The 27,723-nt window shown below is 43.8% G+C and overlaps 2 protein-coding genes across 2 annotated transcripts; one reads left to right on the plus strand and one right to left on the minus strand.

Annotated features, from left to right (window-relative positions):
- Nucleotides 1-2,003: 2,003 nt before the first annotated feature.
- fam43a (family with sequence similarity 43 member A) lies at nt 2,004-4,187 on the minus strand. The gene has a single exon (XM_080018212.1). The coding sequence runs from the start codon at nt 4,020-4,022 to the stop codon at nt 2,973-2,975; it is 1,050 nt and encodes a 349-aa protein (XP_079874338.1). The 5' UTR covers nt 4,023-4,187; the 3' UTR covers nt 2,004-2,972.
- A 3,697-nt stretch (nt 4,188-7,884) lies between these two features.
- On the plus strand, nt 7,885-18,223 carry lsg1 (large 60S subunit nuclear export GTPase 1). Its single transcript, XM_080011672.1, has 14 exons — nt 7,885-8,071; nt 8,373-8,499; nt 8,997-9,117; nt 9,203-9,289; nt 9,572-9,658; nt 9,747-9,807; nt 9,895-10,071; nt 14,118-14,441; nt 14,933-15,034; nt 15,111-15,253; nt 15,506-15,630; nt 16,291-16,370; nt 16,985-17,158; nt 17,242-18,223. The coding sequence occupies exons 1-14, from the start codon at nt 7,970-7,972 to the stop codon at nt 17,419-17,421; spliced, it is 1,890 nt and encodes a 629-aa protein (XP_079867798.1). The 5' UTR covers nt 7,885-7,969; the 3' UTR covers nt 17,422-18,223.
- The last annotated feature ends 9,500 nt before the right edge of the window (nt 18,224-27,723 follow it).

Raw genomic sequence — 27,723 nt, forward strand, 5'->3', positions numbered from 1 at the left:
TTACCAGACGCAGCTTGGTAATGGCTCCAGCCGCTCATGCATTATGGAGACGAAAGGTTTACTTGGGCGGCCAAAAACAAAGCTGCGTGCCTGGCACAAAGAAAGACGGTTTGATGTGCGGAGTCCCACAAAGCATATATGTACTATCTAAGGATAAATGTGCCATTATTGTAATGTTATGTACCGTCTATCTTTAGTGATAAGGTTGAGCAAACAAATCGCTCTTTGTTGGAGAGAAACCTGCACACCTTTACCCCTTATCAGTGGGTCTGCAAAGAACACCCTCTCCCCAGGCAACTAGAGAGAACCGTGTTTTACAAGCAGCCAGCATCAACAAAGCCTATCAAACAATTAGCTGCATGATTAGGCTCCCTGTTCAAATAGAGGACAACCCAGGGCAGAACCTGAGAGACAGCAAGAGCGGGATGGCTTCCACAGACAAGGTCAGGGAGAAATCGGGAAGCCTGCCGCTAGGTTCTGGTAGAAAGAAACTCTCCCCGCCAATACTCAACCATATCCTGTTGGTTTCTTTGATGGTACAGGGCAGGGCATGCGCTGGTGATGTCATCGGGTCTTTGCAGTAATTGCACGGTTATCTTCCGCCAAGTCGGTGGTTACCGTGCTGCAGTGGGAAGGCAAGCGCAGCTCTGTTGCTATTTCCATTTGCAGCTCCTCTGAGAGTACAGTGATTCATAAGGAGCAGAGGTGAGGTTTGCAATGGCAGATACAGACTAGAAATTGAGAGGGCACTTTATGAACATCCGAAGCAAAATTAGGTCAAACCTAATTTGACCTAATTACACAATGATGCATTTGTTATCGACATCATTGAGGAATAAATTCTCCAATCGCTCCACTTTTTTCATGATTCCTTATATCATTTTTTTGGTATATATTAAGAAATGAACAAACAAACAACGTCATTCTAGAGAAATGTAAAGTTCCATATATAACTCGCTAGCGAAACAGATACTCTCATCAGCAATCTCCTCTGGGCAGCCCCCATTTATTATTAAGGCCGTATTATTTGTCTGCAGTTTTAATGGTGGAAATGTTGCTCAGAAACTGCACATGCAAAACCAATTTGGCTCTGGGATCGTGCACCCCTCGAAGCAAGACATGGAGGCGGTGATCCAGCACCACTCAGCCTCACAGCAGAAGCAATAATGGAAGCATCAAAACACTCCCTGACTTCCATGGGAGATGGGATGGGATGAGTGTGTGCTATTACTATCTCAGCCTGTATGCCAGGTGTGAACTGCATGCGCCTTGTGGCAGTTTCGTGGGCGGTTGCCATGTGAATTTTGGGTGAGTGCGAGGAGGATGTGACACTGACCTACGCATAGCAGGGGTAAGCGAGAGTACTGTATTTCAGTCAGTGACACCTCTATCTATAGGTCACCACACAATGATGTGAGATGTAACGCTGTTTTCTTTTGTCAAACATTAAGAGTGAAACACTGAAATGTAATTTCAATGGGGTTTCTTTCATTTTTTTGGACAAGGATGTGCACAAGCTGAACTTACACTAATCTTGATTAGACATTGTTCTTCTTTTACTTAGTTTAACCTCTGGGAGAATGGAAGAGCAAAGCAAATGATGTTTTCTCTCTCTTTATAGAGGACAGTGCCATTCTCAGATCATGTTTTGCTGGTTAGTTAGGAGGAAAGTAATGGTGCTGGATGAAGAGCAGTGAGCAGACTGCCTAAGGAACCTGGACAAGTCTTGCTGCTTTGATGCTTTAAAACTATAATAATCATCATAATAATCAGCCATGTGATAATGACACTGGTGGTGGTGGTGGGAAAGGGGTCCATACTTTTAATTGGCCTGTCTGACCCTCAGGATATTGGAATGAATGTATCTTTCATACATCCTCCACAAAAAATATGCATTTTTTTTTTAAGGGCACCAATGGAATACGTGTTTTTATCCAGCACAATATACACATATAAACAACAATGACTCCTTCAGATTATTTTCTTTTATTTTTATTTGCAATTCTGTGAGATTGACATAGCAAACCATTTTTTCTCCTTTAAAAAATAACAAACATTTGTAAATATTTATATATCTAAATACATTAAGGTGTTTTTCTTTTGCACAGCAAAGATATGACACTTATGTTTATGACAACATACCAAGAGACGATATTACATAGCAAACACATAATACTCGACCAAATTCCACAACAGTGCAAAAAAAAAAGAGAAATTAAAAGGTAAATGCAAAAGTATTCTGACAGGAAAGTGAATGTCTTAGACTCACTGAAACAGTAAGTAAGTGTGCTTTCAAAACCCAATGTTTTGGGCTGTTTGGGAGGGTTTCTTTCCAACACAGAATTTCTGTGAAACAGGTTGGGTAAACAAGGATAAAACAAATCCTCTTAAATAAAAGAGAAGGAATTAGTGTGACGCACCATTGTGCTCACAGGAAATCTGTTTTAGTCCAGTGACTGTCAGTTTTTTTCATATCAAGGACCCTCAATTCAACAAGATGTTAGGCCAGAGACCCCATTTGATAAGATTTAGTCTCTGCATGGGTCTCCAATCTGAGAGGATTTGTATTATTAGATATGATTTGGTCCAAACTTCCATACCTGTCTAACTATAGTTGACAGTGAAACTATGATCAAAACAATCACTATCATCTTGTAAATTACAAGTTAGTGAAGTTTAACTGTTAATCATTTTCCTGGGGACCCTGGGGGACTTCTTAAAAGACCCTTGAGGGGTCCCTGGACCCCACTTTGAGAACCACTGGTTTAGTCTATCATCTTTGTCCATAGGCATGCACTTATATTGGCTTTTCTAGGTGTGTCTTTATGTTGTTTGACCTCTGAAGTCTCAACATTTACAGATTGCTGCGGAGGCACAAAACAATAGGCAAACACTCCAGAACAAGAAACGGGGGAAAAGTTGTATGCAGAACGTTTGTGGTGCCACAAAAGTAATGTGGCGCCTGAATCCATTCAGACAATCTCCTGAAGTTTTCCCTCCTCGAATCCATTGGTGATGGGGATGTGCTCCTGGTTGCTCTCTATGGAGGACTCGCTGCCGGTGCTCTCCCCGGACAGCAGCCTGGTGACCCTGAGGTCCGCCTTCAGAGTCTGCAGGTCGTTCCCTATGCTCATCTCCCCCAAGTCGCTTATGATCTGAGACAGCTCCTGTTTACCCGTCCCCACACAGTCAGAGTCCGTGTCCAGAATGTCCTCGCACTCAAAGTGCATGACTGCCTTCTCCTCCTCCTCCTGCTCCCCGACCAAGTCCTCGGTGATGGAGCCCAGCTTGGGCGCGCTCCGGCTGCGCTCCACCGGGGGCTTGTAGCAGCACTGTCCGTTCAGCAGCTTCCTCAGCGGGACCAGCGGGATGGTCTGCTCCCCGACGAGCTGCTGCTGCTGGTGGCGGGCGTCGTCCCGCCGCTTGAGCCTCTTGAACTCGGCGAGCGCCGCGGCGGAGGTCTGGTACAACAGCAGCGCCATGGCCTTGGCCTTCTCCGGCCGGGACACCAGCACGGCGTGGCAGCGCAGCATCACCGCCTTGTGTTTCATCTCGTGCCGGTAGATCCACGCGAAGACCCTGGGCAGCCGAGGGTCCGCCACACAGTAGGTGACCCGGTGCAGCAGGTAGAGGTGGCCGGGCCGCCGCGCCCGGTCGTCCACATGCACCATGCGGACGCCCTGCGCGCTGACGGTCAGCTTCATCTTGGTGCCCTGCTTCCCCGCGTCGCTTTTCCCCCAGATCTTGCTCACCGCCGCGTCCGTGCAGCCGTCCCCCTTGGACTGGATGGTGGTGGCGTTGCCCAGGTACAGCACCGTGTACGTGGGGTCCTCCCCGGTGATCTTCACCTTTTTCCTCTTGGACTTGAACATGCTGCCCACCCGGTTGAGGGCGCTCTCCGGGCACGACTTGGCGAAGGAGGTGAGCGCCGAGTAGCTGAGGCTCATGGCATAGCCCTTCTGCTGCTTGGACCGGCGCTCCTCCTCGATCAGTTCGAACTTGTTCTTCTTCCAAGGCAGCATTATATGTCCCCCGGCTCTCTGTGCTACGACCCGACGAAAAACGAGGATGGATTTACGGTCTTTCACTGCCGCTGTTGAAGATTAGCTGGTTGGCGTCGATACGCAGCACTTTATTTGTCCGGCTCCCGAGGGGCTCTGGTCCATGGCGGTAGTCCCACAAGACGGTACGCGACGATCCACTGGAGACCGGGCAGCGGGCTCCGGGCATTATATACAGGGACAAACCATTTCGTTGTCTGGAGGGGGCGGGCGAAACCAAGGCAGGATAGCCCTGTGTTTTGTGTTCACCGGTGCTGCACATTGATACCGGTGGGCTAACTTGTTGATTTGGATGGTCATTGTAAAATAATATATATCTTAAAGACGTATAATTGTACCCTGTGAGTATGTGTACATATGTTTGTATGTAGGTGACCATGTCTCCCTTTGAAAACAGATACTGTTCTCAATGGGACTCTTAATTCAAGATTCAAGATTCAAGATTCAAGATTTTTTATTTGTCACATACATATACATACTTTCATACATATACATACTTTCATACATATACATACTTTCATACATATATGCAGTGAAATGTAATGCAACGCACCCGGTGATAGCCCACAATATGTCCTAGGAGAAAAATAAAAGTAAAAAATTCCTTTCTAATAGACCGACTAACTGACTCCTAAAACGTAATACAGTAAGTTGAATACTTATAGAATAAGATAAAAATATATAGAATAAAATACAATAAAAATAAAGTGAAATAAAATGGAATAGATTATTTTTAATTATTTTTGGTAGTAGTAATAAATACGTTTTAATATAATATTTATATTTGAAGGACCTGCCTCAACATGAAACTACAAAACACGCAACGACAGAAACAGTTCTTGTGTTTATGGGAAATAAGAAAAAAAAAATACAATGGACAGTGGGGGGAGGCGCAATAGTCTATGATGTCATAGTCAGATTCAGAATCCGTCTATTTCGATTTTATATGTGCATTTTCACATACTGTCACTGAACAGAGCATTTGCGTCGAAGGGATTGGCAGCCTGAAAAAATAATGAAAGAATAGCCAAATGTACAAAAATACACACTTCCCATTAAAAAATAGCCACACCGAAAATAAAAATCCAAAACAAAGAAAGTGATACTATTCACAGGATAAGTTCAGTTAAAAGGCAATAGCTGGAGCTAAGTGGGAGCGTGGTTGCTATTATGTATAAATGTATATAAATATAAATGTGTATAAATACAATACAGTATAAATATAGGGGGGTGTATTGTACATATTAATAAATATGAACATAAGATGCATGTGTTGCATGTGTTGTAGTGTGGTCTGTCTTCTTCTTCTAAGATGGACAACAACGTACGAGAAGTTAAGTTATTATGATCGATTGATGATTGCAAGTATACAGTGTCATTACAGTATAAATAAAGTATTGCAATACTACAATGTATTGCACAATTATAACCCAGGGTGTGTGTGTGTGTGTGTGTGTGTGTGTGTGTGTGTGTGTGTGTGTGTGTGTGTCTGTGTCTATTAGGGGTTTCAAAGACTTGACAACAAGCAGAGTGCTGTTATGTGATGTTGACTAGTTGCGGACAATGTACTCTAAAGACAAATGGGCATTAAATGACTTGCAATGCAAGTTCTGAACACAGGTGGCAGCACTGAGCCAGCAGAACTAACAACTTGTTTGGGAAGTGCTGGTATGGTTGTTCCAAAAGTTACATTTTTCTTAACTTTCACGCAGACTCTCATCACCCGTCATCACTTGAACTTATGAAGGACAAATTTCAAATAACAAATTGTAACATTCATGTTTTTGCGACACCGAGTTCTATCACACCAGCTAAAGTTCATTTTTCATTGCGCTTTGCGAGGTGGATATGCATGTCACAGTTGTGATCTGTGTTTGTGTAGTCAGTGTGTCATTTTGGTTTTGTCTTGCCTCCCTTGTTTTCTTGGGTCTTCTCGTTTCCCTCTTCTAGTTTCACCGGTGTCAATTAGTTCATTGTGTTCACTAAGGTCTTTGGTTGTTTAAGTCTGCAGTTTGGTTTCCTCTGTGTCAGTTCATCTTGTTACTTTCTCCTTTCAGTTTGTTCATCACCGTGGCAGTGTGTATTTCGTTAGCAAGTTTCGATTTCCTTTTAAATTTGAACAAATTCAAGGCCTGCCTCTTTTTGCCTGCCTGTTCTTCTGTTCCAATCCCCCTTTGGAATCAACTATCTGCCTGGCTGCCTTTTTTTGAGAACCCTGCATGCGCCTCAGTGTCTGCATTGGGGTCCCAGTTCTGAACTCTTACAGTATGAACTGACCCCAAATGGATCCAGCAGACATTGATTAGCTTAGGGGTGCGCTCGCTAATCAAGGAGTCACCATCAGACGGCATGAGCAGCAGCTGTACCATATTGACGAGGGTCTCCAGGAGATGGCAGCGCATCATGACCATCATTTTCCAGACATGATAGAGCAGTTTCACAGCCTCGCTGTCAGCGTCCAGCCATGTCAAGCCCCGACCTTGGTTCCGGCTACTACATCGGTTGCAGCCGTCCCTCTACCCGTGACCGAAAAATCCAGTTCCACCTGTTACCAGAGAGCCTAGTCTGCCTCCACCTGAGTGATTAACAGGTGATCCAGTCGCTCCTTCCTCTTCCAGTGCTCCCGATTGTTTGAGCTCCAGCCTTCCTCTTTCCCTACTGAGCTTTCCTGCATAGCCTACATCATTATACTCCTGGCTGGGAGAGCTTGCATGGGCCTCTGCCATGTGGGCGAGTCAGCTGACAGTCTGTTCCAGTCTCCATCTGTTCACCATGAGAGAGGAAGGTGTTTAATCATCCCGTATCCAGTAGAGAGGCTGCGAGGGAGCTCCTCAATCCCCAGCAGGGTCAGAGCAGCGTGGCAGACTACAGCATCGAGTTACACACACTGAGAGCGCTCGGCACTCTGATGCCATGGTTTGTTTGTGTTCAAAGTGGGCAACTCAACTTCCGTTTAGTATGGAATAATCACATGATGGCCTTTTAATTAGTTACACAATTTAGGCCATGATGTCCACAATTAAATGTGTAATAATATCCGAGGGCCTAATAGCCAGTAATACATACCGGTATACACTGTGCGCGGATAAAAACAGTTATTTGCTGCCATCTATTGGTTCTCTCCCTCGATCTCGCTCTCTCTCGCCGTGTGCGTGTGTGTGTGTGTGTGTGTGTGTGTGTGTGTGTGTGTGTGTGTGTGTGTGTGTGTGTGTGTGTGTGATGTTGAGCGCTCAACTCCACGTTTTTAGTTTCTATTCACCGCACCGTGTGATTTCGTTTCGTAATCCGCCCTGTTTCGTACTCTGTAAAAAAAAAAATATATATATATATATATATAAAGATATATATATATATATATATATCTTAAAGACTGACTGTTCTACTGTCTTCTTAATTTCCAGGGTACGACTAATGCGGTAAGTACTAGTCGTAGCATATTAGAAACATACCACAGATAACTACATTAATTACCACTATAATAACATAATAATTACCATGAAAATAATTGAAATGAACTGACTAGCGTCCACGAGAAGCAGCCGTGTGGAACTATTCATTGCATTGCAACATTTTCTTCAGGTCCTAATTATGAGACGGACAGGGTTTTGGACGGCACCACCATGCCTTACCTAAAGAGTAGCAATTAGAAAGACTTTTAAACGTTTTCGCAAATTAATTAATTATTAATCAGTATTAAATATCAACATTGTGGAAACCAGTTAATCTGACAGTCTTTAGATAGAAGAAATATACACTTGAATGGTATGTTCCATTTCACTTCCTGTTTGGACGACAACAAGCTGTTTTCCTCCACATGGGGGAGAAAGCGCAGAAGCGAGTAGCAAAGGCCGATAACGCCGCACAATATTTTACGTAAACGTGATTAGCTGGCCAGAAAAGCAGCCAATATGGGGAAAAAGAAGGCTGGTGGAGGCAACACGGGACTCGGCAGAGCGCTGATTAAGGAGAGACTCCACGCAAGCCGAGGGCACAAGAAGGCTGACTCCTGGGTATGGCATTAGGGATTCATTAAAAATATTCACCAGTGACAGTGTTTGAATATAAACCTTAAAGAATATATACTTTCGAGTCAAAATATTTAATATTCTAATTACATTTATCGATTAGTATAATAGTATCGATGTTATAAAAAATAATGTGTTAATTAACAAGAATATATTTATTTGCCATATCGGTTAATGAGGTCCTGGTCCGACGCAGACACTCTTGCAGTCTCCTGTGGTTTGTTTGTTGTCGGTAGCTTAGCTTACTGAATATAAAATGACTTTTGTTTTGCAAATATGTCTTCAGCGCCACACGAGTGAATTGAACGATGGGTATGACTGGGGTCGCCTGAACCTGCAGTCAGTGACAGAGCAGAGTTCCATGGATGACTTCCTGGCAACTGCTGAGCTAGCAGGAACCGAGTTTGTTGCTGGTAAGTAAATTATATTCCTGCTTTTGTCTACAGTTTTGGGAAAAATATCAAGTATTTGTCAGGTACAATCAATACAAAGAAGTTATGGAGTGTCAACATTTGCCTGTAACTTCAATCGTTGTTTTTTTTTTCACACTCACTCAAATCAAAGTGTTTGTCCAAATCTCTCCGCTTTATTCAAGTGTAATAGCTCTCAGAACAAAACATTTTATTCGCTATAAATTATTTTTTTCCAACAATATCCATAGATGAAGTTAACATCATCACATAACTGGCATTTTCTTTGTCATTAGTTGCGAGTACTGTTGTAAATATAAACGGAGTGCATCTTATATAGCGCTTTTCTATTCTTGCAACCATTCAAAGTGCTCAAAGCTTGGCCCTTGGATGCAGATTTGCAAAGACCTCAATTACTATCTTTAAATGTTACCAGTCCAATATTGCAAATGTCTTTCTGATACCACTGTATTCCCTGACAAGTTGGTATGTCTCCCCAGAAAAACTCAACATCAGGTTTGTGCCAGCGGAAGCTCGAGCAGGTCTGCTCACAGCTGAGGAGAAAACGATGCTTAAAAAGCTGCATGAAGACAATAAGCAGCTTCTCAGGATTCCTCGGCGGTATGAAGAACAGATCTAGGATTCTCAGTTCATCATCAGCTCAATACATTTAAGTGTCCTTACCTTGTTTGTCTGTACCTTAAAGCCCCAAATGGGACGAAAGCACCAGTGCAGAAGATCTTCAGCAAGCAGAGAGAGACAGCTTCCTGGAGTGGAGACGGGAACTTGCACAGTATGTTTTTATGTGTTGGGTCTCATTGATACATTTCCAATAAACTAGCTTTAGCAAGTAATTTGGTAGTCAGATATTTCCCAATGCATATCTAGAAGTATTATCGGTACTGAGGTTGTGTCCTCAGTTGTCTGGGACAGCAGTATGCGGTCTTTATCAGGATCCAGTTTGAACTGAGGCCCAGGACTATCCATTCTAATCAATGTGATTTATGTAATATCAACTTAATGTCAATCGTTTTGAGTTAATCTATTAAATTGGCCACAATGCTTGGTTTTAAAGGTTGGAAGAGGAGCAGAAGTTAATTCTAACCCCATTTGAGAGAAACTTGGACTTCTGGAGACAGCTGTGGAGAGTGATTGAGAGGAGGTAAGGTGTGGAGGAAGATGTCATTCCAGTATTAAATGGTTCATTGACACTGAAGCCATAATCTTCAAATGCTGTTTATTTTTCACAGCGATGTTGTCGTACAGATCGTTGATGCCAGAAATCCTTTGTTATTTCGCTGCCCGGACCTGGTAAGAAAATGTATCAAGTATTCTAAGGCTGTTGCCTGAAAACCTTACTGCCTGTCTCTGAATCCCACTGTGCTTGGTGCTTTCCAGGAGGCATATGTGAAGGAGGTGTCCAAGGACAAGGTGAACATGGTGCTGGTGAACAAGGCAGACCTGCTGACCAGGGAGCAGAGGCGGGTCTGGGCCCGGCACTTCCAGAGAGAGGGTCTGAGGGCGGTGTTCTGGTCTGCCCTGGCAGAGGGTGCAAGGTTGGATGCCGAGGACCAGGTTGGTAGGAGGTCACCATTTTACATCTTTGAATATTTCAGTTTCTAAAGCCTGTGTATCATATTATCGAAAAAACGACTTTCTGATAAAATACCACTGGTAAGTTGTTATTGGATTGGAGTTGCTGAAATGAAACAACCCACACACTCATAATGAAGCTCAAGATTCAAGATTTTTATTTGTCACATACATATACATACTTCCATACACATATGCAGTGAAATGTAATGCAACGCACCCGGTGATAGCACACAATATGTCCTAGGAAAAAAAATAAAAAATAAAATAAAAAGTAGAAAATTCCTTTCTAATAGACCGACTAACTGACTCCTAAAACGTAATACAGTAAGTGGAATACTTATAGAATAAGATAAAAAATATATAGAATAAAATACAATAAAAATAAATTGAAATAAAATGGAATAGGTAGAAGGAATATGCCTATGTATATACAGATATGTGCATTTAAAGTGGCATGTGAATTAAAGTGGCATGTGAATGTGAATAGTGTGAGGTAGTGTTTGGGATAATACAGCACAGTATACAACAGTACGGCGCAGCAATACGGCATCACAAACAACCCTGAACAGTGATACAGTATGCGGTACAGTATGCTACATACAGTACAGTAGGTAGTGGAGCCTAGTGCATGGCTCAGTTAGGACCCCTGGTGAGGTCAGCGTTGACAGTTCTAATGGCGTGCGGGAAAAAACTCCGTCTCAGTCTCTCTGTTCTCGCTGCGTGACTGCGGAGGCGCTTGCCTGACCGCAGCAGCTGAAACAGTCCGTTGTTGGGGTGATGAGGATCCTTCATGATCCTACGGGCTCTGCTACTACACCTCCTGGTGTATAACTCCTGCAAGGGGGGGAGGGTAGTTCCAGTGGTACGTTCAGCTGAACGCACCACCCTCTGCAGGGCCCGCCTGTCCTGGGCAGTACAGTTCCCAAACCAGGCAGTGATGTTGCCTGTCAGGATGCTCTCCACTGCTCCACAGTAGAAGGACTTGAGGATCCTCACCGAGACCCGGAATTTCCTCAGCTGCCTGAGGTGGTAGAGACGCTGCCTCGCCTTTCTCACCAGAGTGTCTGTGTGAACAGTCCATGTAAAGTCCTCTGTGATGTGGACTCCCAGATATCTGAAGCTGCTCACCCTATCGACAGAAGTCCCATTAATCCACAAGGGCGCGTGCGTCCTCGATTGTGATCCATGCCTAAAGTCCACAATCAGCTCCTTGGTTTTGCTGACGTTCAGGTGTAGGCTGTTGTCCTGGCACCAGAGTGACAGGTCAGCCACCTCCTCGCGGTAGGCCTTCTCATCGCAGTCGGTGATCAGGCCTACGACCACGGTGTCAGCAAACTTGATGATGGTGTTGGAGCTGGACCTGGCCACACAGTCATGTGTGTACAGGGAGTACAGTAGGGGGCTGAGGACGCAGCCCTGGGGGGATCCTGTGTTCAGTGTGAGGGAGCTTGACATGTACTTCCCCACCTTGACCACCTGGGGGCGGCCTGTGAGGAAGTCCAGGATCCAGGTGCACAGCGGAGCATTCAATCCTAGCTCCAACAGCTTGACAGCCAGTCTGGTGGGAACTATGGTGTTGAAAGCTGAACTATAATCAATGAACAGCATTCTCACATAGGCCCCCTTCTGGCCATCCAGGTGCGTGAGCGTGGTGTGCAGTACCTGGGAGACCGCGTCATCCGTGGATCTGTTCTGCCGGTACGCGAACTGCAACGGGTCCAAGGTGCGGGGGAGGGAGGCGCAGATGTAATCCTTAATCAGCCTCTCGAAACACTTCATGACCACCGAGGTGAGGGCCACCGGACGGTAGTCATTCAGGCAGGTTGGAGAGGCGATCTTCGGGACAGGAACGACAGTGGACCTCTTGAAGCAGGATGGGACCACTGATTCAGCCAGGGAGATGTTGAATATTGTGGTGAACACCGGAGCCAGCTGGTTAGCACAGGTCTTCAGTACTCGTCCAGAAATGCCGTCTGGGCCCGCAGCTTTCCTGGTGTTCACCCGCATCAGAGCCCTCCTGACCTCGTGCACGGACACTGAGAGTGCGCGCTCATCCCCAGCGGTGTAACTCCAATTAGCCGGCGAGCTAGCGGTGCTGCTGCCAGACTCGAACCGCGCATAAAAGGAGTTCAGTTGGTTGGCCAGGGAGGCGTCCACACTCGTGGCTGGGGAGGAGCTGCTCTTGTAGTTTGTTATTGTCCGCAGCCCCTGCCACAAGCGTCTTGTGTCCCCCCGCTCCATCTGCAGCTCCACGGTGTCTCTGTACGTCCGTTTGGCGTCCCTCACCGCCCTCCGCAGATTGCACGACGCCGCTTTGTAGTGCCGTGTGCGCATTCAGAGCACAGCGGATGGATTTACAACCCATGGTTTCTGGTTTGGAAATATCCGAACTTTCACCGTGGAAACGATTTCATCCACTAGCGTAGCCACAAAACTTACTACAGCCTCCGTAAACTCGCTGACGTCACTTGAACTTGTTTGGAACATGTCCCAGTCTACGTCAGTCAGAGCGTCCTGAAGCGCAGCCTCTGATTGGTCCGTCCACCGCTTCACTTCCCTCCTCATCACCAGATCCCGCGCGATCAGAGGCCTGTAAACAGGAAGCAGCGAGATCGCGGCGTGATCTGATTTCCCGAAAGCAGGGAGCGAGACGGGCTTGTATCCGTTCTTGTAAGGAGTGTAACAATGGTCCAGAGTTCTGTCTCCCCTGGTGGCACACGTGATGTGTTGGTGGAAATTCGGCAGAACTTTTTTAAGGTTGGCCCTGTTAAAGTCCCCAGTCACCACCACAGCCGCGTCGGGATGTCTGTTCTGAAATCCGCACAACACATCGTACAGAACCGACAGAGCTGCGTCGGTGTCCGCTTGCGGTGGGATATAAACGGCTGTAATGATGACCGTGCTGAATTCCCGGGGGAGATAAAATGGACGGCATAGTATGGTCAGCTGTTCCAGGTTCGGCGAGCAGGAGTGGGAGAGGAATTTGGTGTTGTTGGCGTTACACCAGCGGTTGTTTACCATTAGGCAGACGCCTCCACCTTTGGATTTCCCCGACTCTCCCGCCACGGAACACGGAGAAGGCCTCGGCTGGACGTATGGCTTCATCCGGCACCAGTGGGTTCAGCCATGTTTCCGTCAGGCAGAGGACGCAACAGTTCCTCGTGTCACGCTGGAACTGAATCCTCGCTCGAAGTTCATCCATCTTGTTCTCCAGGGACTGGACGTTAGCAAGAAGGATGCTTGGCAGAGGTGGACGGTAAGGTTGCGTCCTCATTCTGACCCGAATGCCGCCTCGTTTACCTCGGTGCTTCCTCCGTGGGCCGGCTCGTGGAACAGCGACTCCATTTTTGTTGTTGTAGTTGTTGTTGCGAGTGTTCCCGCGTAGGATTTCCGCCGGCCACTCTGCTCCCACGGATAAAAAGTCCCAAAGTTGTTCATTTAGGGAAATTTTTATATCCATGAGTGCATCGCGGTCGTATGAGTTAATTGTTGATGTTTTTCTGGCGAACATTGTGATAAAAAAAGGAAAAAAATACTAAAGAGTAAGAAAGTAACCGGAGCGCCGGCGCAGGCGACCGCTAGGGGCGGCGCCACTATCGGCGCCACGAAGCTCCTTTTTAGTTTCAAGTTAACATTTCAACCAAACAGTCTTTCTTGGATATTCTGGAATTTGCTGTTGCATAGAAGCTACAGATAGTTATTTGAGGCGATTAGCACCCTGTTCTATGTATGGAATTCCTGTAAAGCACCCCATATTGTTTGACTTCAGTTTTTCCAAATGTTTTGACCCTAAATGGACTAGAAATTATGAAGTCTGTCTTTACATGTCATTTGGCCACATGCATTTGGTGTTTATCTGAACAAATCGCCATCCAAAAAAAGATCTGGCTGCGGGTGTGACAGATGTTGTATTTCAGCTAATCATCTCTGACCTAAAATGTGTTGAACACACATACAAACTATTTTGTGGACTATTTTTTTTTTTCGTGTGTATTAAAGTTGCTGATCTGTGTAATTATCCACAGGGAATAGAGCAAGACGACCCTGAGGATGGAGAGAGTGATGCAGAAGTCAGTTGCGACATGAGTCATCAACAGGAAGTTGGAAACCCAAAGGGGGAGGAGGGAGAAAGTGGTCCCGATGAAGATGAACGGGAAAAGGTAACAGTCACGGAGGAGGACTGGCAGACCTGCTCAGAGGATGATGAAGAGGAACAAAGAACTGGGGATTCATCACATGACTCCTTCCACAACTCCAGCCATCTCCTGCACAAGGACGAGCTGCTGACGGTGTTCAAGTCTGTTCACAACACCGCCCGATGCAAAGAGGGGGAGCTCACTGTGGGCCTGGTGCGTACAGACATACTGAAATGAGAAATATAAAAATATAATGTCAGTTCCCAAACGTTCAGAGATGGATTGTACAGAGTTCTTGAGGTGCTTGAAGCGCTTTTATTTCATCCTCAGAAATGTGTCACCTTGAGTGTAACCTTGAAAATAGCACCTTTTGTGCTGAAGCGCTAGAAAGGTCCTTTGGAAAAAAAGCGCAACCTTTTAAAATCAGTGGTATTCCTCCTGGTTGTCTTATTATAATCATAACGTAATAAAAAAAATCTCCAGAATAGCTTTTTATATCAAAATTTTAAATGTTATTTCATTTTTTAATGATTATAGTGGACATTGAAAATAAAAAATAATATTTTGAGAATAATTATCACACCCTTTGAGAAAAGTAATGTGAATTTGGTCGTAAAGTGAGAAGTACCTGTACTGACTAATTGCGGATAATGTTTTTTGGGGAATTCTCTCTAATACTATCTAACCAATTATCTGTTGAAAAGGTGGGATATCCCAATGTGGGCAAGAGTTCTACCATCAACACTATTCTGAGGAACAAGAAGGTGTCTGTTTCAGCCACGCCTGGTCACACCAAGCACTTTCAGGTAGAGCGCTACTCTCTGGACACTCCCATGTGAACCCTTCCAGCCGCATCTTCACGTCTTGCTGTGTTTATTTCAGACTCTGTACGTGGAGCCAGGCCTGTGCCTCTGTGACTGCCCTGGTCTGGTCATGCCCTCCTTTGTGTCCACAAAGGCTGAGATGATCTGCTCGGGCATCCTGCCCATCGACCAGATGAGAGACCACGTACCTGCCGTGTCCTTCATATCCTGCCACGTGCCAACCCTTTGGCAATCCGTTATTTAAATGTGATGATGTCATAGCCACCGCTTACTGTAATCAAACGTTTTGATTTGCATAGTATGATTACTGTAGAACAACTAGGTTTTAACTTTACATAAAGGTTTACAGGAGAGATGACATAATACCACTTTGCCTTTTGTGATACTGAAATCTTGAGTTTATTCCAGTACCACCTCTAGTTGAAAGTGCTTAGACCCTTAACAGAGCCCTCACGTGTGTCAGACAATCCCCCGCCAGGTGATGGAGGGGACCTACGGCATCAACATCATCCGCCCGAGAGAGGACGAAGACCCAGACAGACCCCCCACCGCTGAAGAGATGCTCATGGCTTATGGATGTAAGAACAGGACAGGACTGTTTAAAATAAATAAAAATAAAAACGTAAAGTAACTTGACTTCTTTAGTTCTGAAACAATACCTTTTTTATTTTTTCAAAGCAAATTTACTTTTTAACTTTAGTTCAGGCCATATACTGTTTTAAAATGCTTGCTTTTGAATTCAGTTAATGATTACATGACTCTTGACTACATTTTATCTGCTTATGCTGAGGAGTACTTAGTGTAGTTTATAGCACATTAAAATAAATAAAAGTAAAATACATATAAGAACAGTAAAAATATACACATTACATACAAATTGGAAGGTGAAATCAATAATTTTAACATAAGAAATGTGCAGATAGAGCCATTATACTGCCGAGCAAACATTCAACATAAATACAATAAAATCAAGTAATATAATAAACAAATATACGCAAAGGGATTAATGAAAAAAGTAACTGAAAAACACAAACTACTTCAACTACTATTTGATTTCAATGCGATATGGCCGGAGCTATAAATGCATGTAATTTGGACTCCCAGCACTAGCCATTGATTATAGGGAACACCTGAGTTCTTCTAATCAGTTCTGGATTAAAGAACCCTCCTCTTCACTTCATGATGAAGATGAAGGTGGAGACGAGCAGTGGCCCTGATTCTGTGCTTGTGTCTTCCAGATATGAGAGGCTTCATGACGTCTCACGGCCAGCCTGACCAGTCCAGATCCGCTCGATATGTTCTGAAGGACTACGTTAACGTAAGCTCCACGCCCACATCGGATGCTCTTCTCGTGTTTCTGCTGGTTTGGAGGGTTGCCCAGAAAATGAGGAGAGTTTTAGACCCAAATTGTGATCATTTTGATTTTATAAATATTATTGGTCATCCAAGGGGGTAATTATTTTCTCCCACCTCTGGTTGGGACACATCGGTCAGCCAGCCCTCAACTAGTTCCTACCGTTGATTTGATATCTCATCCAGCGACAATTCCTATTGATCTCATTCTAAATTGCACACCACATTGAATCTGTTTGCAATGTTATGTATGCTTACCTTTGTATTTGGAGAACCAAAAGAATATTGTTGAAGAAAAATGTTTTATTATAATATGCTTATGTTTTTCCTCTTTAGTGTTGCATGATAAATAACCTCATATTATTGACAAAACTGTTAACCCTAACACTTCTACAGATTACGCCCCTTGTGGATACATAAGGGGAGATAATTATTGAACTTTTTCAGGAGCCAAGCATCATTTTTGGGCCTTTTAAAGGGATCAAACTCCAGCAAGCTAGGCTCCAAAAATATCGATATGAAATGGAACAACATTAATTCAAATACTCAAACTAAAGTTCTTGTGTCCATTCCCTACAGGGCAAGCTTCTGTTCTGCCACCCTCCACCTCACATTAACGCAGCAGATTTCCAGCCTCAGCACAGCGCGTTCCAGGTGGACTCCCCGGACAACAGCGACCCCTCCAAAACAAACGTCAAACAACGCAAAGTCAAGAGGATAGAAAACCTAGTCGACAAGAACTTCTTTCACCGGGTGAAGCAGAATTCCCTGTCGTTTGATAACGTATTTGTGATTAATAGTATGTATCATAACAGTGAATGGGATCTCTTCCCTAGGAGAATGTCCGCGCCCTCACCAAAGGGGTCCAGTCCGTCATGGGCTACAAGCTGGGGAGCGGCCCGGTTGGCTCGGGCCAAGAAGGCACAGAGGCTCCCAGCGGAAAACCCTGGAAGAAGCACGGCAACAGTCACAAGAAGGAGAAAGTGCGCAGACTCAACAAGCACCTTGACGCCTGAGGATCACTCGGACACAGAAATGACTGATCATTTCAAAAGGAATGGAAATACCATGAACGACTGTTCACGTGAAATTCCAAAGGAATTGTCGCTGACTTAGGTCTGTTGGGAGACACAGGTCCCTTTGTGTGGTTGGAGCAAATAAAGTATATTTGTACTTCCCTCGATTGAAAATAATAGTACACTGCATTTGATAAGTTGATCATTCATTTTGTCATTAATTAATTACGCTGATTTGACCAGCTTTGTGTCCAAATGAGAACAGAAACATTTGAGTTGTTCAAAGTTTGTTGTGAACATTTTCAATTATAACCTGTTTTTTTAATTTTTATATATATATCTCTATATATATATATCTATATATATATATATCTATATATATCTATATATATATCTATATCTATATCTATATATATATATATCTATATCTATATCTATATATATATCTATATATATCTATCTCTAGCTCTAACAAACTCAAGGTCCTCATTGAACTGACAGCTTGCTGCATTCCGTTAAGTAATTTACAGCTGATTAATGTGATGCATAAATTTGACGAAAACTCAAATTGCCCTGCAGCTGCCACTTCTCAAGCAAAATTGTATTTAATGAAATAATTTGAATTTGATCAGATTGGTTTCTATTTTTTTCAAATGTGTCTGCATATTTAGAAAAATCTAGAAGTATTAACACTGCAGTAACATGAATATAGCTACCAAACACTAAGGTGGTTATAGTATATGCTGATATGCAATTCGGAGCGTTGTTTTTTTTTCCTCATACACTTCCTGACTCACCTGCATTCTCCCTCACACAAACTTTTGTCTAATTTCTAAAGTTTACTACATTAAATGTGAGCCATAAAAAAAAAAATGCAATTAATGTGTTTGTAGGAGCAGTACATGTGTATGTTTAGGGAAACGTGGAGAAAAAGATACGCGTTTTAGGGTTAGATCACTTTTTAAAACGCTTAGGGGTCGCGAACACGAAAAGAAGCGGAAAATGAATGAAAACAGACTGGACATATAAACGAAGTGCGCACAGAATGCATGCCGTTTATGACGCTCTTTCCTCGGAACTCGAAGCGCTGCGCGACCAAGCGAGTCAACGCCACGTCTATAAGAACGCAGGGAGGAGAGGCGTCGGCCGTGCACGAGCTTCGGCCCGAACGGTGTCATTCGCGTACGACTCGCCGCACCTGTCCCACAAGCCCCGAGTGGGAGCCGTGGGAGGATCCGAGCCGCCGCGCCGCCGCGCCGCCGCATGGACTCCGTCGCTGCCTGCCTGTCACACACCTCGCACACGCCGTGCGCGCCGCTCGGACTCGGCGCGTGCTCCGCGCTGCTCACGCTGCTGTCATGCTGTGTGTAAGTGCGCTTCATATATCGCGTGTGGAATCCATCACATCCATGCAGTTCCTCTTTCCAAAAAATCAATGCGATGCAATGGGTGAACGCCGCCTGTTCCAGGCTGGTGTCCCAGCGGTGCAGGGTCCGGGGGGCGGGCTCTGAAGAGCTGTCCGCTCCGGTCTACTGCTTTCTGGGCAACTTGTGCAGCGGCGCCGGTGCGGTTCTGTCCCAGCAGCTGTTCATCCAGGTACCTGACCCCCCCCCCCCGGACCCAAGTCGTGCTAGGTCACATTTTGCAGTATCCCTGGAGGTTCCCTGACTGTATGCCCCCCCCGCTGTTTTTAGGTTGTAATGGGTGTCTTTGCCGCAGCCGTGGATGTTGTGAATATGTTGTCAATGTTTTGGTGCTGGAACTCAAAAGAAGGTAATAATGGGCCCAACAGGCTTGTCATTCAATTTTGGCCTATAATTCCTCTCTTAATTGAAAACTTAAAGTGGTAATCCTTAGGATTTAAAAAAAAAAAAAAATAAAAAAAAAAAAAAAAAAAAATATATATATATATATATATATATATATATATATATATATATATATATATATATATATATATATATATATATATATATATTTTTTTTTTAATAAACCTTGGCCATCAATATTTAAACCTTCCATATTTTATATCTGTTTTAGCGGGTTCTGTATTTGTTTTATGTATGTTCTGTATGCTCTTGGCCTCTTCGGTGGCGGGGTCCGCCTTCCCCAGCAAGAATGCACTGATTGGCTAGCACAAATTGAAAGGTGGTGAATTTGATTCATGAGACTAGCTAGTTGTGGTCCATAAAGTATTGATAGGGCAGAAGAACAGTGCCCTTGGAGGAAAATATATTCCCCCCCCTCCACCCAATGTGATATGATGTTGAAGGGACGCTGTAAGAAATTATTTTTTTTTGCGTTTTTGAATGGATTTCTGAGACTTTAAATTATAATTCACCGAACACAGATGATCTTATAGATTTCCACTTTAACCCCTTTAATAAGCTTTGATATGGAAAACCCTTTTTGTAAAGTAGACAGTTGTAAACACAAATGGAGTGTGGTAAAAAGGGATCTTTTCTGAAATGTACTGGAATAAAAGTCTATAAAAGTGTAAGTCTTATAAAATGTATTTACAGTACAAATACTTCCCAATTGTACTTATTATTACAATACTTGTATATAAGTTGGAATCAATTTTCCAACCCTGACAAAAGTCTTAAAGGAGTGCACATACTGTTAACCAATCCCTATATTGTAGGCAAATCTGTCAATGGACATTTGACTTCTCAAAAGAGATAACAAAACAAATGATCGGTAAATGTAGCTCTGCTGTACAAAGCTTCTGTACTGACCAAATTAGTTTCAAACTTTGACTGTCTTTCCCCTAGATAAAAGGCTCCGGATGATTAGGAAGCGCAGGAGACAGTACCAGCTGGCGGTGTGTGTGCTGCTGGGGCTTGGAGGAGGTTGCTTCTCCTCCAAAGCCGGCAGCGTCACGGCAGAACGAGCCTTCACTCACAGGAGGCTGCTCCAAGCCGTGCTCCAAGTAGGTGTCAAGACCCGCGACACTTTGTTGATCTGTGGATGTCCACAAGTTAACAATGGAGGGAACACACCTTGATTTGCATTATTGTCACATGTGTCACTTTTTTAGATAAATGAATAGATGGCCAGTGGGAAAATTGCTGCGTCACAGCAGCTCACATAAACAAATACAATAGGCAATTTTAAGAAAGCAGTAGAATAAAAATATAATTTTTAATATATAATAAATAAAATATATTGAATGACAAATACAATAAACGTCAAAGGTAAATAGTAAACAATAAAAAAAGGCAATATACAATAAACCTAATGATAAACAATACATATAGCCTACAAAGCAACAAAATATAAATTAAAAAAATAAAATTTGGTCATATAGATACATTACATTTCCACATGAAATGAACAATAATTAATGAAATAAGATTAACAATGAACTAGGAAATTAACTTAAAGGTGAAACATGAACAGTTAACATTTGGTAATGTTCAAGAAATCAAACGATAAAGATGAAACGTAAGCCCAATGATAAACAGTAGTTAACCACAATTAAGTGCACAAATTAAATACACTGTCCTTTTTTATTTGTTTACGTAGTCCTTTTTTTCCCTTCTCACCATTGAAACCAAACAATTTTTCCTTCCCACAGGACAACACTGAGGTCCTGGGTTACGTGCTTGGCCTACTCTCCTGCGTGATCGCCTGCACCTCCAAATTCCCTGCCGTCTCCAGAGCAGTAAGCATTGTGCAACGTGCCTCTGTCCCAACTCAGTCGGCCTACTTTTTAATGGGATCGGGGGTGTCATTTATAAGGGAAAACCCACCTCCGCGTGTTCTCCAGCACAGGAGAGAGACGTTCACACGCGCCCATGTGTTCTCTGGAGCGCTGTGCTCTCTTGCCGGCACCCTCTACGCCGCCGCCATCCTGTCCCATGACACTCGCTCCACGTTTCTTCTAAAAGCCACGCCCTGGCTGCTGTCAGCACTGTGCTGTGCTGCTCTGGACCTCTTGGTATCCTTTTTATAAGGTTAATTTTAGGCTTCAAAATAAATAGTTTCTCCTCTATATTGATCACTCATTTGAGTTTATGGTTTACGCACCGTCTCACCTTATCCCCAGAATAATGATGATGCTAAACGTCTGGTTTTTGGTCCTGCGAATACATACGTAACCTCTCTGCGGAGCTACGCAGCGAGTGGTGTTATAGGTAACCCATAGGTCACAGAGGAGCAGACGCGCACACCTCTCAAATCTAAACAATGCGTTGCGCGGATGTGGTTCGAAAGCAGATTTTTATTCGCATATGCATATTTTTGGAGTTCTAAAGGTTTCAAATAAATGTAGGAAAAAAAAAAAGATTTCTAAGGTTTCTGTACATTGTGTTTCACTAAATGCGACACTGACCTCCAGTGGACAAGTAACATAGACAAAATCCAACAGCAAACAGCCACCCGAACATCTCCGAACAACACTTGTTCACGTTCCCTTCCGTGCAGACTTCAGCCCCCAAATGTTAGATGTTATATATGGAATGTGTTGGGGGATCATGTTCGGGGTCTTTTGAAAGGTTTTATTGTAATGCTGTGAATACTCCACTTTGCTTTTCACCACGCTTGGAGTAGTTGACCTTTAACCCCGTCCTGCCAGATTCTGCTCATGTTGTTGTGCAGAAAAGGAGCCAGGCGGCATCCTCAGAGGTCTTCGCCGGACCGAGAAAGCCTTTTAAGGGGCTCGGAGCTCATACATATGTGCGGCAGCCTCACGATAAAGAAACTCCGAAAACAGCAAGCAAGTTATCCGTTGTACCCTGCTTTCACTGGAAACTCCTGCCATACACTATCGCTTATATGTTCATAAAAAGTAGTAAATAAAAAATTTGTCGTAATATCATTCATATTATTCCTGCATGGTGCTGGATGCCATGCTGGACAGGAGTTACAGGGAATAATAAAAGATGCCAGATAAATTGCTATTGAGTGATTGTTAAACAATTTGTGTGTTGTGTTCCTTTTTATTGAGAAATGTACTGTGTAATCTTTCCCCTCCCTATCTGTGGTTGATTTAGTCAAAAAAGAACGACGCCCACCAGAAGGCTGAAATTGGCCACTACATGGACGTCAATGTTCACTCTGCCAGGAAAGTAAGCCTAATTTATCGTCACCACATCTGTAGTGTTGTACAGTGTGCATGTCATATGAGGTCGTTGCACCTCCCAGTTTTTGGAACTCCACGCTGCATGCTTCAGGTAATTCAAATGGACGCGTTCCTAAGAAAGGTTGTGCGAAGAATTCCGCAGGTACAATCTGTACGATCCATCCATGCATGAACCCCCAAAATAACCACAGGGTGTTCAATTCATGGAAGGAGATGGCGCTTTCTCTGTCGAAAAGATTCAGACTATTTTATTATTATTTTGGGACTTTATGTTTACACCGACAATTTGTACAAACTCTCTACTATATATATATTAAAAAAAAAAAAAAAAATTGCACTGGCTACAATAGATGTACATACATTTAACACTTTCTAGTGTAATTTTACTGCCATTTTCTAGTTATTCAGATCCTTCCCTCCGGACTTCGCCGTAATGTTTATGGCAGTTCTTTCAGTTTCCCCTGGTGGTTTGTGCACAGCGCTCCCTGTCTTTCAGAAAATATCACCAAGTCATCGACACAGCAACGCGCAACTATAATGCTTGTGCTCTCTGGTAGTGCACGGGAGTGCATAAGCTGCATGGCCTGTTGCGGCGGCTACAAAGCAGGCTTCAGCTGCTCATCAGTCACACATGTTGCAAGGGTTCCCTCTTTTCTGAAAGATCATTTCTAGTGCACTGACCACGCTGTTTGTGTAGGTGTGCATGGAGGAGGCGACGCTCCCTGGAGAAGTGGCGTCTGGGAGCGGTCTGATGAAGATTGGTGGAGTTGATGTGGTCAGAGTTGATGGTCTCAGTTCTTCCAGCTCGTCCTATGACTCTTCCTCAGTCAGCTCTGACCTGGAAGTAAGCACAACTCTTTTTGGAGAGATGGTTGACCGTCCTATGACTCCACCACCGCCACTCAAAGGTGTGTGTGTGTGTGTGTGTGTGTGTGTGTGTGTGTGTGTGTGTGTGTGTGTGTGTGTGTGTGTGTGTGTGTGTGTGTGTGTGTGTGTGTGTGTGTGTGTGTGTGTGTGTGTGTGTGTGTGTGCGCCCTTGCACTAACTGCAAGTCCCCCAATGTGTCACTAGGTGGTGAGAGAATGTAAAGATGTTTGAAGGGGGTGGTGCAGCTCGCCGCTTTGACAGGAATGCCACATCATTGTATGGGAGAACAATGTCACATTGTTTGGTCTCGTGAAGCGTTCACCCGAATGCAATTTTCCTTTTCTATAGGTGTTTACGATTTATGACTCAAAATGGACTTGAGAGTTGAACATTATGGCTTTTTTAGTATCTGCGCTTTTCTTCTCAAGCTGCTTAACAGCAATTAATCCATTAAGAGAATGTTATTGATGTTCTCAGTCATATGTATTATATAGTAAATATCAGACAATGATCGTAGCTCTAAACACTTCCACTTCCACACGGACCTTTCATTCCTACAAATTGAATTCTGTCATGGTAAACCATCTAAATTAGTTTGGGAGTGAGCGCCTGGTGGCCTGGCCAGGCTCAGCCCAAAGCGGTAACATGAGATCATCATGTGGACCGCCCACAATCGCAGAATACGGGTCAGGCACAATGCGTGTCCGGGAAAGGGGGAAAAAGTTCAGTTTTCAAACCACTAATTGTTTTTGCATCTAGTTCCAGGGTGAACGCCCGCCTTCCTGAAAATAGCAAAACAATATACAGTATATAATAAAAAAAAAAAAAAAAAAGACTTTTACTGGACTAATGTGCATTTGTTTTATTTCTGTTGGGTGCTTTGTTTAGGTGAGGCTGCCAGGGTGGTGGGGTCATTGTTGCCTAATTGTTTAGCTGTTCAAAAGCCGTCAAGATCTTTGACCACATGTGGGTTGGGTCTGTATGTCTAGGAAGTGGATAGGAGATTAGATACGGGCCTCTGTTTGGGAAGGCGTTATGATCCCCCGTGGGATACCTACAGACCAGCGTCTAAACTGGTCTAAGCTTTCATATCAAGTGTTGTTATGCAAAGGTACTGGAAAAGAAGCATCAACCATGTTTTCCACAATCTCACAAGCAACCAATCAGGAGGAGTGCAAGATTCAGTGCCTTGATGTAACTACTGCTTCGGTACACATATGACGATAAGCAGCTGTGACACATTAAAAAGTAATGAGGGGAAAAAACTTTAAACACTGTCCTCTATTCTAGTGGGATTTTGAAGAGGTCGACACACATTGGAGCGAACCACCAGTGACTCATAAGAACCGGGATGGGTTTCCGCTGCAGGAGTGGCCAAAGAACCCTTCACCATTTTGTATGTGTGGGCTTGCGCCTGGAAAACAAGTGGGTTCTGTTGTGATGTAAGCACACGGTCTTCTGTATTATCCTCAAGGAATATTTAGTTTGATGTACTGTAGGCTTGCTATATAAATAGGAAAAGTAATAAAAACACCTGCAACAATAGTACGACAAGACTATTCTTCTCTGTGTTATCGGACTGTGACTCTCACTGTCATTTGTCATTATTTATGACTTATTATCCCCCTGCTAACCTGTGGAGAGGCATCAGCACAGACGTTGACCCTTGGAGAGCTTTAGTTTCATGACAGGTGGAATGACCTGGGTGCGTGGTTTAGTTTGGTTTGGTTCCTCTCTCAGAAACATGGCTATGAACACAGACTGTCGACACCCCTCAGATTCCACAGCCTACCTGGCAGACCGCATTCCCGCTGATTCCACACGATGACAACCACATCCCACATCTGCTCACGCTGAGGCCTCTGGGTTCGTTGATCCTATAGAGTTGTCCTCCTCCGAGCTCGATTTTGGGGGTAAAAGCCAGACAAAGAAGATTACGCACCAGGCCCATAATTTTAACTAATTTAACAATCAGGCATGCACTCAGTTACACAGATGCAAAGTGGGGACTAAATTTAACTGTGTGTGTGTGTGTGTGTGTGTGTGTGTGTGTGTGTGTGTGTGTGTGTGTGTGTGTGTGTGTGTGTGTGTGTGTGTGTGTGTGTGTGTGTGTGTGTGTGTGTGTGTGTGTGTGTGTGTGTGTGTGAGCGAGAGAGCCAGGAACATTCATACTTTCAAATGTGCAAACTCTTTCACATTATTTACAAGATAGGAATAGTCCTTCTTTAAGAATGAAACCGGCTCCTACTCTGGCTACGCCGTTCATAGAATTTGACTTTGCCACTTCAGCAAATAATTCTAATTGACCGATGTGAGTGACAATTCCAGTGCAGGTAATAAGGCTGGTTCTCCAGTTAGATCATAAGGTAAAAAATAAATGCATATTTGTGTTTGCAAGGCCTTACCATGTCCTGCTTTGCTTTAATGTTTAGCGACATCACACAGGAAGTGCATCTTCAAATAGCAAACATGTAACTTTTTTATATATTATTCTGAAATGATGGTTTACTGGTCAATCGTGTTTTTAGTTTTATTTGAGCTTTCCGGGCAGAACTGAATGAGGGGTCCTACCCCTGCCCCTTCTGAGACGGGTCACAAAATCCAAACAGCCCTGTGCATTATAAAAAGGAGGAATTCTGTTTGCACAAGTGACAGTGAGGAAGGATTAGGACATGTGAAGCAGCAAGGGGGAGTCGGCCCCCTTGTTTATCTTGTCTACATCGGTGAACGTTCCACTGCGGAGGTCACAGAAGATGTTGGATGCATGCAAACTATTCTGCATTACCCAGTAGCCCACTTTGCCAAAACAATGGGTTCAACTGGGTAAGGTATTTGAATGAAATATATGGGCAGCGCACATTTATTGGCTTTTGTCCGAATTTTAAAAGGGATAATCTAGTTTCATCCCTGTGTACTGGTTACACAGGGATGCAATTTGTGTTGACCTTCTGATCTGAGTGTGGATTGTAAAATTGGAAAAAAAGCTATATCATTTGATGAGCAAAAGATTCCAAAAACTAAATTAAGATAAAACAGGAATCCCTTTGGTTGGCCCCCAAAGCCAAAAAGGGAGGAACTCTCTCAAGGCTTAATAAGATGAATCCCTGGGTCAAATCAGATGTGACACGTCTGGGTGTTATTCCAGGTTATGATTGAAGTTTTAACTGTCATATTAAGGAGGTGATCAGAACCGCATTCTTTCATCTTGGAAAGATGGCCAAAGCACGGCCCTTCCTCGCCCAGAAAGACGCTGAAAAGCCAACCCATGTGTTTAGGGTCCAATCGAGTCGACTGGACTACTGCAATGGCCTTTTCGCTGGCTTTCCATAAAAAAAACATCCATTGGTAGACTTCAGCCCATTCAGACTTTGGCAGCTAGACTTCAGCACATCACTGCAATTTTAGCTACACTGCATTGTCTTGCAATTTACTTTAGAATTGATTTTAAAGTTTTCTTACTTGTATATAAAGCTGTAAATGGCTTCGGACAGACCTGCATTGCAGAATCACTGGTATTCTATGTTCCATCTAGAGCCCCCAGGTCTCAAGTACAACACCCCTCTCAGAAGAAGATTGGAGACGCTGCCTTAAAGGTGTGCTGTGAAATATTTTCAAAATTCCACCAAAAAATACAATTTATAATGAATTGGAAAAAGCTCTTGGGCTGTAAGATCAACATTGCAAGGCTGTACTAATACATACATACATTTCAGAAACAATACCAGCTGGGTTCATCGGATCAAGCTCAAGCTACCCTCCGAAAGTGAGAACCGTCAGTAAGCCACCATAACAAGCACAAGTATACTGTGGCAGTTTCACCTGCCACGCGCCGCCCGAGCAGCCTTTTCAGGGCACAGAGACACAGGCAACGGGGTTGAGAACATAGCAGTTTATTGTAGGGAGTGGGCTAGGTGGAACAAGCCCGGAGCAGATGGAAAGCATGTCGTGACAAGGGCTCCTCTCGTGTGTGTGTGTGTGTGTGTGTGTGTGTGTGTGTGTGTGTGTGTGTGTGGGGGGGGGTTTACTTGTTGCCTCGGAGACCAATCAAGAATTAACGAATGTACAGCCACACTGATCCTGGGCCCCAATCTCCTCGACCCAGGACAGGTGTGGCTGCTCAAACCACACCATCCCCACACCACATATACATGTTTGTGGTGGGGTTTTTTTCGTGGTGCAGGATTATTGCTTTCTAAAAAATAAAATAAAAAAAATAAAAAAAAAAAGTGTGCCGTGGCATGAAAAAGGTGGGGAAAGAGAGAAGGATAAAAGATGGTGTTCAACACAATTATTAATGGAAAATATCAAAAACGTGGAGTAATATAACATGATGTAATACGATATAATGT

The sequence above is a fragment of the Zeus faber genome (assembly GCF_960531495.2).
Source record: "Zeus faber genome assembly, chromosome: 1".
In the NCBI taxonomy this organism is placed as follows: Eukaryota; Metazoa; Chordata; class Actinopteri; order Zeiformes; family Zeidae; genus Zeus; species Zeus faber.